The 17,261-nt window shown below is 38.5% G+C and overlaps 1 protein-coding gene across 1 annotated transcript; it reads left to right on the top strand.

Annotated features, from left to right (window-relative positions):
- The first annotated feature begins 13,619 nt into the window (after positions 1-13,619).
- On the top strand, positions 13,620-16,258 carry PCDHB7 (protocadherin beta 7). Its single transcript, XM_087429671.1, has one exon. It carries the CDS (start codon positions 13,839-13,841, stop codon positions 16,224-16,226), a length of 2,388 nt encoding a protein of 795 aa, XP_087285797.1. The 5' UTR covers positions 13,620-13,838; the 3' UTR covers positions 16,227-16,258.
- The last annotated feature ends 1,003 nt before the right edge of the window (positions 16,259-17,261 follow it).

Below are 17,261 nucleotides of genomic sequence, written 5' to 3'. Positions count from 1 at the left end.
GATTATTTGTCATAGTGTAAGAATTTTGTCATCCATTGTGCTAGGTACTCAATGAGCTTTGTTAATCTTGTGACACATGTTCTTCAGACTAGAACAGGATTTGGAGGTTTTTCGTGTGTGTAATTTAAAAAATTATTTCCTCTACTCAATGTTCTTTGTTTTCTTATTCTGTTACTCCTGTTAGTTACATAGTGACCTCCTGGGCTGATTTTTTTTTTAACCTTTCTCTATTTACTATCTTTTGTCTTTATGTTCCTGGATTCTATAGATTTTATCAACCTACATTTTTAATCTTCTGATTGAGTTTTAAATGTTTGCTATCATAGTTTTCCTTTCAAAAAGCTCTTTCTTGTTCTCTGAATGTTTCTTTCTAAAGTAGCCTTTTAGTTTTTAATTTTTTATTGATATATAATTCACATACCCTAACATTTACCTTTTAAAGCATACTGTTCAGTGGTTTTCAGTATATTCAAAAGGTTTTACAATCATTACCACTATCTAATTCTGGAACATTTTCATCACCCTAAGTAGAAACCTGGTACCCATTAGCAGTCACTTCCCATTCCTTCCTCCCTCCAGCCCGTGGCAAGCACTAATCAACTTTTTGTCTCTATGGATTTTCCTGCTCTGGACATTTCACATAAATGGAATCATACAATATGTACCCTTTTGCATCTTTCTTCTTTCACTTAGCATAACGTTTTCAAGGTTCATCCATGTTGTCACATGTATTGGTACTTCATTCCTTTTATGGCTGAATAATATAATGTGGTATTGATGTACCACATTTTATCAGTTGGGCATTTGGGTTTGTTTCCACTTTTTGGCTATTATGAACAATGCTGCTATGAACATTCATGTACAGGTTTTTATGTGGACACATGTTTTCAGTTCTCTTGGGTATATACCTAGAATTGGAATTGCTGAATCATACACTGACTCTGTTTAATTTTTCGAGGAATTGTTAGATGTTTTCCAAAGTAACTGTACCATTTTACATTCCCATTGACAGTGTATGAGGATTCCAATTTCTCCACATCCTCACCAACACTTGTTATTTACTTTTTGATTATAGCCATCCTAGCAGGTGTGAAGTAGTATCTCATTGTGGTTTGATTTGCATTTCCCAAATGATTAATGATATTGGCCATCATTTCATTTGCTTGTTGATCATCTGAATATCTTCTTTGGAGAAATAGCTACTCAAATTCTTTGCACATTTTTTTAAATTGGATTTTTGTCTTTTTATTGTTGAGTTGGAGTAGTTCTTTATTCTGAATACTAGACCCTTATCAGATATATGATTTACAAATCTTTTCTCCCATTCTGTGGGTTGTCTTTTCACTTTATTGATAGTATCCTTTGAAACACAAAAGTGTTTTTTTTTTTAATGAAGCCCAATTTACTTATTTTTTTTTTTTGGTTGCTTGTGCTTTAGGTGTCATACCTAAGAAATCATTGCCTAATCTAAGGTCATGAAGATTTACACCTATGTTTTCTTCTAAGAGTTTTATAGTTTCAGCCCTTACATTTAGGTCTTTGGTCCATCTATTGTAGCCTTTTATTATATCACAGAGACTAGGTCTTTTCTTAAATCTCTGAAGATATTAATTTTAGTTTTTTAAAATTTTTCTTCTGATCCTAGCACTTCGTTTTTCTTCTGAATTACTTTTATCTTCTTTGTCTGGTGTCTGCCTTCATGTTAGAGACTTTCCTTATATGTATGATGCTGCTTGGCTGTCTGTCTTTATTTTTTCATGAGGCACTAAAAAGCTGATTAGACCTGTATGTTTGGGTGATGGATCTCACCTTAGCATAATGAAATAGGAAACAACATTTTTTGGGGGGACCAAAAGTCAATATCTCTAAGTCTTTTCTCTTGGGTCTATGTTGTTTTCCAGAGAGGAATTCAATAAGAATGTGGGTGGTGGTAGAAGGTGTTATAAAGCTGGCACCCAGCACTCTGAGAGCTCCTTGGTTGGAGAGGGGGTCCTAATCAGTAGGTAGAATTTCTTTAATCCTCTTCTCAATAAGGTCTCAGTCCTGCCCTGAGTGGCGCTGGTGTCCCTCAGTCCAGAGCCCTATCTATGTAACCTCTACAGATAGTATACTTCCCATTTTCTGCTGCTATGAGAAAAGGAAAGGCACCTTGCTCCACTGACTGGGGAAAGAATTCTCAGATACAAGTATTCCTCATACAGATTTTCAGCCTCTCCCTGGATCCTCAGTATGAATCATTACTTTGCCTGGATTTGATTTTCTTCTTATCAACTTCTCCTCCCACACACCCTTTCCACTCCCATTAGAAAACACAAAAAAAACTGAAATCTGTCTCTAACCAATTGTCTGTATGCTTTGCATCTTCCAAAAATTTTAGTGACTTTTCTCCCCTGCTGTTTACTCTTCTCCTACTCTTTTTTGTCTTTATAAGTCCATTTATTTTAAACCTTTGCTGAGTATTGTTTAAATGAGGTTTCGAGGGCCGGCCCCTGGCTTAGCGGTTAAGTGCGTGTGCTCCGCTACTGGCCGCCCAGGTTGGGATCCCGGGCGCGCACCGACGCACTGCTTCTCGGGCCATGCTGAGGCTGCATCCCACATATAACAACTAGAAGGATGGGCAACTATGACATACAACTATCTACTGGGGCTTTGGGGGAAAAAAAGGAGGATTGGCAATAGATGTTAGCTCAGAGCTGGTCTTCCTCAGCAAAAAGAGGAGGATTAGCATGGATGTTAGCTGAGGGCTGATCTTCCTCACATAAATAAATAAATAAATAAATAAATAAATAAATAAATAAATAAATAAATGAGGTTTCAAGAGGGAATTGAGATAAACTGGTGTGCTCAAACTGGAACAAAATGCAGTCCTTACTGTCAGTCACTTTATCCCAGCTTCCCCACTTGAATTATTTATATTGTTTCATCTTTTGGCTTTCTGGATTTCATCAGATGTGGTTCTTTAAAAAAGAGTTTATAGGTGCTATATTTCTTGAATTACCACATGCATGAGAAGTATAATTTAGCTGAGTGTAAAATTCTTCGGTCAACTTTCTTTTCATCAGAGATTTGTTGACATCAAAATTACATTTGTCCCTTCATCATAGTTTCTCAGTTCGTCTGTAAGTTCGCTGAATCGCATCCTTAAATAGTTTTTTTCAATAAGCACTCATGAGTGCTAATGCAATGTTTTATATGAATTCTTTCCTATTTGCTGCATGTTATCTTTGTACTTGAACAACATCTTGGCTAGGTATAAAATTACTGAGCCATAATTTCTTCCCCTGAGAACCTTGTAGACATTTCCATTGTGTTCTGGTTTTAAATGTTGATGAGGAGAAGTCTGAAGCCTGTTTTCTTTACCTGTAGGGGATTTGCCTGTATCATTTTATGTCTTGATTTTGACAATTTTTTATCTTCTTTTTCCTGGAACTCAGTGTACCCTTTCTATCTGTTCCATGCAGGTATTTTCATGTATGTCATTTATTTATTTATATATGGTAAGCATAAATGGTTTTTAAATCTGTCTGATACTTCCAAAATGGGCCTATTGCTGCTGTATTGTTTCTGAATCTTCTCATTCATGTTGTCTGTTTCTTTGTGTGACTCATATGGTTGAGTGCCCTTGAAAATTTATTTGTAGAGTGTCCTAAAAGCCAAGTTGCATGTTCTATCCTTCAAAATGTATTTTCATTTGTTTCAGCCAGGATCATGGAAACACTATCAGTAGGAGACCACCACAAACCAAGTTTATGGCTTGAGGTTCCTTGCAACTCAACCTATGCATATTCAAAATATAAAGACACATGAGGACCAATCTGTAGCTACAATTTCCCATGCATGTTTTCTTTTCTTTTCTTTTTCTTCTGCTCTACTGACCACCAGGGAGCCTTCTATATAATTCACTGAGTTGGGGGGAGGAAGCAGGTTTAGATTTGGTGGTGTTTACACTGTGTTTATATTCGGGATGTAGCCTTGTGGGGTCCCTTAAAATGAGGAGGTTCTTTGTATAGTATGCCACACATTCAGTTGGCCCTGAGCCTTGGTTTATATTTGTTTAATCTCACATAGCTTCAAATCAAAGCCCAAGGGCAAATATTTTCAAATGCCCTGAGGGAATAATAAGTTTTGCTGTTCTGATACACTGATTACTCCTCTATTTCAGGCTTCCATCAAAAATTGGGCTTTTTTCACTGTTTACTACCATTATTTTAGCTATTCAATATTTCTAAAGTGATTTTTTTAAAAGTCTTGTCCATTTTTTTATTGTTTTCCATAGGAGGGTCATCTGAATTATCTATACCATCAGTTGCAAAAATGAGAAACTCTGACTAATGTCTTTTCGATTTGAAGATTTAATTTTGCCATCAGTTTAGTGATATATTAGGCTATTTTTCCTTCAAATCCATTGAATCCAATGTTTCATTCACTAGATACTCTGCCCAGACCAGTCAATGATCTCCTTTCTCCACTAAACTATAATATCCTCAGGGAGAGGGCTCTTTTTCTATTGTGCTTAGAAAAATGCATATTGAAGTAAATATAGATGAATGAGTGTTGAATAAATTAATGAATGGATTTCAGTCTGTTATTTTACCATCTGACTTTATAAACTTAAACACTATAACAAAATATTTTCTTTATTTTTATAAAATTTTCATGTCCTCTTTACATTATTTGATATTTGCTTCATCCACCAAACAATGTGAGCCAGCTAGCATCTTTTAAAATGTATGATATGATGTGAATTCTTTCCTTATTTATTCATGGATAATAACATTTTTAACTAATTTTTATTTATTGTGTTACACATTAGGGGAGAGAAAAAGTGTCTATGATTCAGTTTCAGACCATGTTCTGTTTTTTTTTTTTAAATACACGTTAAATTTACTAAACACTTTCATCCTTAGTCTCTCAGTAGTGCACCTATAATTTTTTATTCTTCCCTATTCTTAAACTAACTAAGATGTGTTAACTTAAGGGAACAGTATCTTAACTGCTTGATGGCTTTATATTTTACATCTTTTCCTTTACAAACTCTAATTGAGAAGCTTCTATTCCTTACAATCCAAGTGAAGTCATAAAACTTTGAGTTTGGGTGAATTATTCAGAGTTCAGGACAAAAAGAAAAAGAAACCAATCTACATATATCTAACAAAAAAGATATTTGATAGAGGGAATTAGATGCTTACAAAATTGGACGAACTGGACAAGCAGAAATGAGAGAGTCAGCACTGAACTCCTGGTTTTGAAGGCGTACTACCATTGCTGCAGCACAGAAATCAGGAAGCTGCTGCTACTGTCACTACCGAAACTGTTGCTCCCACAATGTCCTCTCCCACCTCTAAAACTGGTGACGACACACTGGAACATAGTGTCTGGCTGCCCCAATAAGACTGATCACTAGACACAGAAATGCTGACTTGGTTGCAAGTACTCACATCTTTTTGACCTTGTTGGTCAACAGCAATAACAGTGAGAAGGTGACCTTTGCCTGTCTTCTAAGGCTCATGAGAAGGCATCTTATTGGTAAAACCTAATTTACATCCAGAATAATAATTCAAAGATGTCTGTAAAATGGAATTTTAAGCTTTCCAGATTCTGAATTTTTAAAAGTTCATAAAAGGAAGTAGGAATGATGACAGGTGCTAATAGCACATTTGGGAAGCATTATTGGTTCAAAGGATCTTGTCTAGCAATTGAATTAATTACTTTGTTGCTTTGGGGGCTAATCTTACAGTGCAACAAGAATTCTTTTGGCTACAAAAAAATTTGACAAACCTTTGGCTAGACTGAAGAAAAAAGAGAGAAGGCTCAAATAAATAAAATCAGAAATGAAAGAGCAGAAATTATAACAGACACCACAGAAATACAAAGGATTATAAGAGAATACTATGAAAAACTATATACCAACAAATCGGAAAATCTAGAAGAAATGGATAAATTATTAGAATCATAAAATCTTCCAAAACGGCATCAAGAAGAAACAGAGAATCTAAATGAACCAATCACTAGTAAGGAGATCGAAACATAAATCAAAAAACTCCCAAAAAACAAAAGTCTAGGACCAGACGGCTTCCCCAGTGAATTCTACCAAACATTCAAAGAAGACTTAATACCTATCCTTCTCAAAGTCTTCCAAAAAATTGAGGAGGAGAGGAAGCTTCCTAACTCATTCTACAATGCCAACATACCCTGACACCAAAACAGACAAGGACAACACAAAAAAAGAAAATTACAGGCCAGTATCACTGATGAACATCAATGCAAAAATCCTCAACAAAATACTAGCAAATTGAATACAATACATTACAGAGATCATACACCATGATCAAGCAGGATTTATTCCAGGGATGCAGGGATGGTTCAACATCTGCAAATCAATCAACATGATATACCACATTAACAAAATGAAGAATAAAAATCACATAATCATCTAAATAGATGTAGAGAAAGCATTTCACATGATACAGCATCCATTTATGATTTAAAAAAACTCTTAATAAAATGGGTATAGAAGGAAAGTACTTCAAGATAATAAAGGCCACATATGACAAACCCACAGCCAATATCATACTCAAGGGTGAAAAACTGAAAGCTATTCCTCTAAGAACAGGAACAAGACAAGGATGCCCACATTCATCACTCTTATTTAATATAGTATTGGAAGTCCTAGCCAGAGCAATCAGGCAAGGAAAAGAAATAAAAGGGATCCAAAGTGGAAAGGAAGAAGTAAAACTGTCACTATTTGCAGACGACATGATTTTATATATAGAAAACCCTAAAGAATCCACCAAAAAACTATTAGACATAATAAATGAATACAGTAAAGTTGCAGGGTACAAAGTCAACATACAAAAATCAGTTGCATTTCTATACACTAACAACAAAGTAACAGAAAGAGAAATTAAGAATACAATTCCATTTACAATAGCAACAAAAAGAATAAAATACCTGGGAATAAATTTAACCAAAGAAGTGAAAGACTTGTACACTGAAAACCAAAAAACTGGTTGAAAGAAATCAAAGAAGACGGAAAGAAATGGAAAGATATTCTGTACTAATGGATTGGAAGAATTAACATAGTTAAGATGTCCATACTCCCTAAAGCAATCTACAGATTCAGTGCAATCCCTATCAAAGTCTCAGCAACACTTTTCACATAAATAGAACAAAAAATCCTAAAATTTATATGGAACAACAAAAGACCCTGAATAGCTAAAGGAATCCTGAGAAAAGAGAACAAAGCTGGAGGCATCACACTCCCTGATTTCAAAACATACTACAAACCTATAATAATCAAAACAGCATGGTACTGGCACAAAAACAGACACACAAATCAATGGAACAGAATCAAGAGCCCAGAAATAAACCCACACATCTATGGACAGCTAATTTTTGATAAGGGAGCCAAGAACATACAATGGAGAAAGGAAAATCCCTTCAATAAACAGTGTTGGGAAAACTGGCCAGCCACATGCAAAAGAATGAAAGTAGACCATTATCTTACACTATACACAAAAATTAACTCAAAATGGATTAAAGACTTGAATGTAAGACCCGAAACCATAAAACTTCTAGAAGAAAACTCAGGCAGTTCACTCTTCGACACTGGTCTTAGCAGTATCTTCTTGAATACCATGTCTCACCAGGCAAGGGAAACAAAAGAAAAAAATAAACATATGGGACTACATCAAACTAAAAAGCTTCACATCAAATGAAACCATCAACAAAATGCAAAGACAACCTAACAACTGGGAGAAGATATTTGTAAATCATATATCTGATAAGGGATTAATATCCAAAATATATAAAGAACTCATACAACTCAACAACAGGAAAACAAACAATCCAATTAAAAAACAGCAAAGGATCTGAACAAACATTTTTCCAAAGATGTACAGATGGCCAACAGGCACATGAAAAGATGTTCAACATCACTAATTATTAGGGAAATGCAAATCAAAACTACAATGAGATATCACCTCATGCCCAACAGAATGGCTATAATTAAGACAAGAAATAACAAGTGTTGGAGAGGACGTGGAGAAAAAGGAACCCTCATATACGCTGGTGGGAACGCAAACTGGTGCAGCCACTATGGAAAATAGTATGGAGATTCCTCAAAAAATAAGAATAGAACTGCCATATGATTCAGCTATTCTACTTCTGGTTATTTATCCAAAGAACATGAAAACACTAAGTCGAAAAAATATATGCACCGCTGTGTTCATTGCAGCATTATTCACAATAGCCAAGACTTGGAAACAACCCAAGTGCCCATCAATGGATGAGTGGATAAAGATGTGGTATATATATACAATGGAATACTATTATGCCATAAAAAGAGATGAAACCTTGCCATTTGTGACAACATGGATGGACCTTGAGGGTATTTGCTAAGCAGAATAAGTCACACCAAGAAAGTCAAATACCATATGATTTCACTCATAAGTGGAAGATAAAAACAAAAACAAGAGAGGCCGGCCCAGTGGTGCAAGTGGTTAAGTGTGCATGCTCGCTGCGGTGGCCCGGGGTTCACTGGTTCGGTTCCCGGGGCGCACCAATGCACCACCTGTCAAGTCATGCTGTGGAGGCGTCCCATATAAAAAGTGGAGGAAGATGGGCAAGGATGTTAGCCCAGGGCCAGTCTTCCTCAGTAAAAAAAAAAAAACAGGAGGATTGGCAGATGTTAGCTCAGGGCTAGTCCTCCTCACACACACACACACACAAACCAACAACAGAACAACAAACAAACACATAGATACAGAGATTAGATTGGTGGTTACCAGAGGGGAATAGCGGAAGGAGGAGGACAAAAGGAGTAAAAGGGCACAGGTGTGTGGTGATGGATGGTAATTAGTCTTTTGGTGGTGAACATGATGTAGTGTACACAGAAATCGAAATATAGTGATGTACACTTGAAATTTATATAATGTTATAAACCAATGTTACCTCAATAAAATAAATAAATAAAAATCAATAAGAATTCTTTTGGCTACAAAACATACCACCAATATGGAGAAATACAATCATATCCTCCTCTAATAACCAATCCAATCAGGCAATTTATTTGACCCTATCTGCTTCTAGTGGGCAGTGGGGGCTATAGGTGTAGTCTGAGAGGGTATGACATAGACTACTAATTTTACCCAAATATATGTTTTCCCCTTATTTATTACTAATAGACCTCCCATTTTTTTAGCTGCACATGTGGATATATGGGTTATAGATTATATTTCTCAACCTCTGTTGTGACGGGGAGTAGTCTTGTAACTAAGTTATGAGATATGAGCACAAGTGCCATGGAATACTTTATGGAAGTAGTCTTAAAAAAACCGAAAGCACAGCCTTCCTTTTCTCCTATTTGCTGCTCTGAATGGAGATGTAATGGCTGGATATTAGGCAGCTATCTTGGACTAGGAGGTAAAGGCCATGTCTTGACAAGATGGAACAAAGACTGGGTCCCAGAGTGATTTCAGCTACTAGCCTTCTTTTTGAGAGAAAAATAAAATTCTATTTTGTGTAAGCCATTGTTGTTATGGGTTTTTTGACAATTTCAGGCTGAAATTATATAGAACATACTTACAAATAGAAATTATGTAGAACATAATTCTAGCTGATATAGTAAGCTTCTTTAATAAACTGATATTTAAGGTAAGAACCAAAGAATGAATAGAGAAAATTGTGAGGCTTATATGCATATCTTAGGAATCAAGGTTTTTTGAGAAAAAATAGGCAAAGCAAACAACTCAATATTCAAGAAAAATAATTTTTAAAAATAAAGAAAATAAAAGGAATGGATTATCAATATAAAAACATAAATTAACTAAATAGAATAAAAACCACAGAGACTTGACCAATTAAACATAAATATATTTCTTTGAAAATATCAAGGGTATTTTGAGTTAAATTGGTGGATTGGACATGCACCTTTAATTTGGCTCCCTCTAAAAATGCACTAACACAAAAGTGAAGAGATTATTTTCAGAAACATAACCTCAAAGGATGGAGAGAATAAAGTAGAAGACAACAGAGAAAAAGCTTAGTCGCTGGAAAGCAGAGGAATGACTTAGCAGACCTGACAAACCAACCTCCAGTCCTGAAGTGGGCAAAGCTGAGAACCAGCCCTGTTTAGACTGCAGGACTTTCAGAAGCATCAGAACTGTCAGCCCGAGATTCATCTGGCAATGACGGTAGGGTGCAAAATAAGGAGGATTGTGTTAAAACTTGCTGAGAAGCAGTTAAATCTGTAGCAGTCAGGTCACTTGTCCCCACTCCAGTCACTGAGTAACATACTTCCCTGACCCTAGCATAAGTCTGGAGCTTTGTTTTCTGATGACTGCAAAAAAGCACGTTATTATATTAGAGGTTCCACTGGCAAAATTGAGGCCAGGGGTAATATGGGTAGTAGAAATAAGTGACCGTCTAAATAAATGACCAGAAGAGAAAATAAGTTATTGCATCCAAGAAATAAGTACAAAAAGAGGGCTCTTGGAAAACACAAACATAAAAAAGAAATGAAAATCTAAATAGAAGGGCCTGAAGATAAAGTTAAGAAAATATCCCAAGAAATACTGCAAAAATATTTTTAAATGGCAAACAGGAGAGAAAAAAATAAGGAAATTAGAGACCATACCAGAGGTCCAACATCTGAATTTTAGGAATTACAAAAAAAGAGAGCAGAAAAAAAATAACCAATAAAGTAATTCAAGAAAATTTCTAAGAGCTGGAGGAAATTAGTGTCCTAGTTGAAAGAGCTTACCAATTGTCCTGTACAGTGGATTAAAATAAGCTCAAACCAAGACACATCAGTGTTTGATTTTAAAATGCTTGGGACAATGACAAAATACTACAACAAGAAATAGAAATACAGATCACATATAGAAGATATAGAATAAGATGCACTTTAGACTTAACAAACACATTGGGTTTAGGAAGCTCATTGACAAAATATTTAAAAATTCTGAAGAAAAATTATTTCCAACCCAAAACTCTATAATCAGTCAAACTTCCAATCAAGTTTGAGGGCAGAATAAAGAAATTTAATAGACTCAAGGTCACAACAAAATTTAACTGTCATATACCCTTCTCTGGCTACTACTGGAAGATATCTATCAAATGAGAGAGTAATCTAAGAGAGAGGAAGTCAGAAGAAACAAAAAAGAGGAAATCCAAAACAGAACAGAAGTAAAATGAATCTCCAGGTGAGGTTGAAGGATGATCCCAGGATGACAACTGTGTCCTAAATACAGTGATCAACTATCCAGGCTGGAACTGTATGACTCAAGAGACAGGCATTTTGAAGGATATCATCAGCAAGTCCCCTGACATCTTTTCAATCAGATGAAACTATAGGAGGATGTGATCTATTAAAGCCATAGAGTAAACCAAAGAGAGGAAAAAATAAAATCCTAGAAATAGGAAATCCAACCAGAATAAAGGCAAAAAGAATTCCAAGAATGACAGGAAATGAGAGTCCCAGGATGATAGCTGTGCAGCAGATGTAGAGAGCAACCACCCAATTTAAAGGAAAATTGATATCGCAGGAGATATGGGAATGACCATGTGGAAAACTGTAAGAGGCAATTAGAAGTGTGGGAAGAACAAGTGAAGGACATAAAGAAAATCAAGTAAATGAAAAAGCAAGGCAATTATTAACTTCAAAGAAAAAAGAGAGAAAGAAAATATAATTAGCACACAACAAGGCTCCCAATGATACTGCAAGTGAAAGACGACAGGAAAGGGCTCTGGAAGAGAACAGGAGCTAAAACCTAATGCAGCATAATAAGGAGTCAACTGATAATGTCTAAAATTAATTAACCAAAATACAGCAGAATACAGATTAACGGCAGAAGAGATAACTAAAAGAGTTAAAAATGGCTGCTTATTGGGAGGGGGACTAGGAAAGTGAGGAGGGAAAGGGCATAAAACTTGTATTTTATTATAAGCCTCTTAGTACTATTTGATTTTGAACCAAGGTCATATGTTATTTTGAAAAAAATGCATTTTAAAAGATCAGTAAGATAGAAATCTTGTAAGTCTCCCCAAGAATAAAAAGGAGATAAAATACTAAACATTACTCATAAGAATAGGGATATAACTAAAGATAAATAATACAATGAAAACATAATACCAAGAAATTTACAAATCCAGATAATGAATGGTTTTTAAAATAAAGTACAAATTACTTTAAAAGGAAACAACATCTGGACAGATTAATAACCAAAAGTAAAATCAAAAAGATAGTTATAGGGCCGGCCCCGTGGCTTGGTGGTTAAGTGCGCGCGCTCCGATGCTGGTGGCCCGGGTTTGGATCCCGGGCGCGCACCGAGGCACCACTTCTCCGTCCATCCTGAGGCCGAGTCCCACATACAGCAACTAGAAGGATGTGCAGCTATGACATACAACTATCTACTGGGGCTTTGGGGGGAAAAAATAAATAAATAAAATCTTAAAAAAAAAAAAAAAGATAGTTATAGATTTGCCACCAAACCCAACCCAATTTAAAAAGCAAGTGGTAATTAAGCATGTAGAAACAGATGATAATACAATTATAAAAACTATTCTGTTGCATGATAATAGGTGGAAAGCTTCCTAATCCATTCTATGAGGCCAGGATAGTTTAATACCAAAACCATATAAATTAAACACACACACAGCAACACAGGCCAGAAAAATCCTAAAACGACATCAGCACATCAAATCCATCTGTGCATTAAAACAATAATATGTCATGGTTAAATGTCATTTATATCAAGAAATCGAGAATTAAAAAGCTAAAGAATAAAACTACAATTTCAACAGATGTCAAAAATTACTTTAAAAATACGAAAGAATAAAGAAAAGAAGAAAACTTTCTTGATCCAAAAAAGGAGCATTTACCGCAAGTTTAGGTCAAGTATCATAAAGATGAAATACTAGCAGCACTTCCACAAAGGCAAGAATGACCTACTTGCTACTACTAATTTTAAGAGTATTCATTGCATACTCTTGGAGACGCTAGCCATTGAAATTATAGGTGAACACTAATTTATACATAATACTTAAATCAGGTGAAGGGTGGAGGTTTGGGGGGGTCAGAAAGTGTTCCAGAAAATATGGGTAAAGAGCGAAGACCGTGACACTGGAAGGATCACTATTTAACTCACAAGAAACTGAGAAAAGGCGAGTTACTCTGCAGTATGAACAGCATCATTGTTAAGCGGTCTACAAATCAATAAAAGGTCCTCAACCAATATTTGTTGATTTTTTGACGGAGACTCCATTTTCTTATATATTCTTTACTATCTATTTTAAAACCCAGAGGTTTTCTTAGAATTTACTTCTGGTAGGGAGCCAGAGCTTAATTTCATGCCCCTAGATTAAGGAGAACAGATATATTTTTCTACGAATTCAGACTACCAGAGTGGAAAAAGTAGGCACTTACTTACTAGTGTTGCTGTGACTGTGACCGTTTGAGGAAAAAGATGGAATGAAACAGGAAAGACATTTGGGGGAAAAAAATCCCTCCTGATGCAGTTCCTTTAATCCGCCATCTTTTTGTTCTCTCCTTGAAAACGGGAATAACATCCACAAAACGCAAGGTGGCGCTGCTGACTAAAAAGAGAAAAAAATATTCGCACAAACGATGTTGCAGATTCCAGTGTTAAGGGGAAAGCTGGCCAGACCAGAAAAGTAGGGGAAAGGAAGCCGTGGTAAAAGGAGTTGGGGAAAAGTGGGGATCCCTCCCCACAAGCATTGCTATTATCCAGCTGATTTCTAAGGACTGGGTTGCTGTCATTTCTGAGAGCTTCTTGAGGCCGAGTAAAAGTGTTTTTGAAAGACCGATTAAAGGAAGAATGGAGGCCAGAGTGGAGCGTGCTGTGCAGAAAAGGCAAGTCCTTTTTCTTTGTGTATTTCTGGGAGTGTCTTGGGCTGGCGCGGAACCGCTGCGGTATTTTGTGGCGGAGGAAACCGAGAGAGGCACCTTTCTGGCCAACCTAGCAAATGACCTGGGGTTGGGGGTGGGGGAACTGTCAGCCCGGGGATCTAGAATCGGTTCAGATCAGCACACACGATTTTTACTACTCAATCCGCTTACTGGTGACTTACTTCTAAATGAGAAATTAGACCGAGAGGAACTGTGCGGCCCCACAGAGCCCTGTGTGCTGCCTTTCCAGTTGTTACTGGAAAAGCCTTTTCAGATTTTCCGTGCTGAACTGTGGGTCAGAGACATCAACGATCACTCTCCGGTATTTCTAGATAGAGAGATTCTCTTGAAAATATTAGAAAGTACCACTCCAGGGGCGGCATTTCTCCTGGAAAGTGCACAGGATACAGATGTTGGAACCAACAACCTGAGAAACTACACCATCAGCCCCAATACCTATTTCCATATTAATGTCCGTGATGATGGGGAGGGGAATATCTATCCCGAATTGGTACTGGATCGAGTGCTGGACCGCGAAGAGGTGCCTGAGCTCAGTTTAACCCTCACGGCCTTGGATGGCGGCTCTCCGCCCAGATCCGGGACCGCCCTCGTACGAATCCTGGTTTTGGACATAAACGACAACGTCCCTGAATTTGTACAGTCGCTCTACAAGGTGCAGGTGCCCGAGAACAGCCCTGTTGGCTCCCTGGTTGTCGCCGTGTCAGCTAGAGATTTAGATACCGGAAGTAACGGGGAAATAAATTATGCATTTTTTTATGCCACTGAAAGAATCCTCCAAACGTTTCAAATCAATTCAACATCTGGCAATCTTCACCTGAAAGCTGAACTGAACTATGAGGCAGTGCAAACTTATACATTAACTATTCAGGCCCAAGATGGCGGAGGGCTTTCTGGAAAATGTACTGTGGTGGTTCACGTAACAGATATAAATGATAATCCACCGGAACTGCTCATGTCATCACTTACCAGCCCAATTGCAGAAAATTCACCCGAGACAGTAGTAGCTGTTTTTAGGATTAGAGACAGAGATTCAGGAAACAATGCAAAAATGGTGTGCTCCATTCAAGATGATCTCCCCTTTGTCCTGAAGCCATCCGTAGAGAATTACTACACACTGGTAACAGAGAGCCCGCTGGACAGAGAGAGCAGAGCCGAGTACAATATCACCATCACCGTCACTGACATGGGATCCCCCAGACTGAAAACGCAGCACAGCATAACCCTGCTGGTCTCCGACGTCAATGACAACGCCCCCGCCTTCACCCAAACCTCCTACACCCTGCGGGTCCGCGAGAACAACAGCCCCGCCCTGCACATCGGCAGCGTCAGCGCCACAGACGCAGACGCAGGCGCCAACGCCCAGGTCACCTACTCGCTGCTGCCGCCCCACGACCCGCACCTGCCCCTCGCCTCCCTCGTGTCCATCAACGCGGACAACGGGCACCTGTTCGCCCTGCGGTCCCTGGACTACGAGGCCCTGCAGGCCTTCGAGTTCGGCGTGGGCGCCACAGACCGAGGCTCGCCGGCGCTGAGCAGCCAGGCGCTGGTGCGCGTGCTGGTGCTGGACGACAACGACAACTCGCCCTTCGTGCTCTACCCGCTGCAGAACGGCTCGGCGCCCTGCACCGAGCTGGTGCCCAGGGCGGCCGAGGCGGGCTACCTGGTGAGCAAGGTGGTGGCGGTGGACGGCGACTCGGGCCAGAACGCCTGGCTGTCGTACCAGCTGCTCAAGGCCACGGAGCCCGGGCTGTTCGGCGTGTGGGCGCACAACGGCGAGGTGCGCACGGCCAGGCCGCCGAGCGAGCGCGACGCGCCCAAGCACAGGCTGCTGGTGCTGGTCAAGGACAACGGCGAGCCGCCGCGCTCGGCCAGCGTCACGCTGCACGTGCTGCTGGTGGACGGCTTCTCGCAGCCCTACCTGCCGCTGCCGGAGGCGGCGGCCGAGCAGGCGCAGGCCGACCCGCTCACCGTCTACTTGGTCATCGCCCTGGCCGCGGTGTCGTCGCTCTTCCTCTTCTCGGTGCTCGCGTTCATCGCGGTGCGGCTGTGCGGGAGGAGCAGGGCCGCCTCGCTGGGTCGCTGCTCGGTGCCTGAGGGCCACTTTCCGGGCCACCTGGTGGACGTCGGCGGTACTGGGACCCTGTCCCAGAGCTACCAGTATGAGGTGTGTCTGAGGGGAGGTTCTGGGACCAGCGAGTTCAAGTTCCTGAAGCCGATCATCCCTAATCTGCAGTCCCTGAGCACTGGGAGGGAAGTGGAAGAAAATCCTTCATTTGGGAATGATTTGGGTTTCTGATAAAAAATAAAAAATAAATGCCGGTATTGTGTCTCTAAATATATTCCTAGTAAGAAATTTATCTTGAGTTACCTGTAGAGGAGTGCTTTCCCGTTATTTCAGGTATTCCTAAAGTCACAGAATAAATTTCTTTACACAGAAAAGGATCCAGCTTTAGCCCTAAGAACCCCCAACAAAGCATGGAATGTATAGGTGTCATATTTTAATCTCAAACAATTATGGATTGTGTGCAGTCTATTACATGATAAATCTTGTTTGAGATATTTTAAATTGGTTTTCGTTGTCTTCAAATTGTATTGCTACTTTTATTTTCTGAGTTGATTAGAGTGCTGTACAAGTATACTGACCCTAAGTTTTAGAAGCACAGATTGTAGAGTATCTTTTAAAAAAGCACTTACTATGCATTGTACACTATTTTGACTTTTAATCTTAGAAGTAAACCTATAGAGGAGGTGTTTTAGAAATGAGCAAGTAGATGTTGATAGAGGTTCAGTGAGTTCACTAAGGTCACCAACTAACAAATGGCAGAGCTGAGCATCTTTCCTAGAGCTGTCTGACTCTGGGACCTTGCTATGATGCTGTACTGTTTTTTTGTTTGTTTGTTTTTGTCATTAGATATCACCTGATAAGTTTCTCCCTAATTAAGAAGAAATTTTTTTCATATTCATATTCCTGTTCAGTCTTTTCTGTACCTGAAAATAATACTGTATGTATTGGTCTGTGCTTTTACTTCCTCATAAACCAATAATCCAACTTTTCTGGATCAGTTATTCAGCTATTATTATTAAAGCTCTGATCTAACCAAATTTCAAGTAAAAAAAAATTTGAAAGATCAATCTGTGCTTTCTCCTTGTTATCTGAACGTATGACCTTCATTTCACAGAAAAGATTAATGTCCCTGAATAGAAATATTACTCGATTTTGATTGCATCATTAGTTTATTTTTTTCACATTACAGTAATTTTTCTGCAGTAGTCCCTACCTACTTTTTTAAAACACTTTTTCTTCTTTGATTTGAAAGTTCTTTTTTAAAGT

This window comes from Ceratotherium simum, chromosome 4, assembly GCF_057802395.1.
Source record: "Ceratotherium simum simum isolate JZ-2026a chromosome 4, ASM5780239v1, whole genome shotgun sequence".
Taxonomy (NCBI): domain Eukaryota; kingdom Metazoa; phylum Chordata; class Mammalia; order Perissodactyla; family Rhinocerotidae; genus Ceratotherium; species Ceratotherium simum.
The sequence above is the reverse complement of the archived record's forward strand: the minus strand, read 5'-3'. Positions and strand labels throughout refer to the sequence as shown.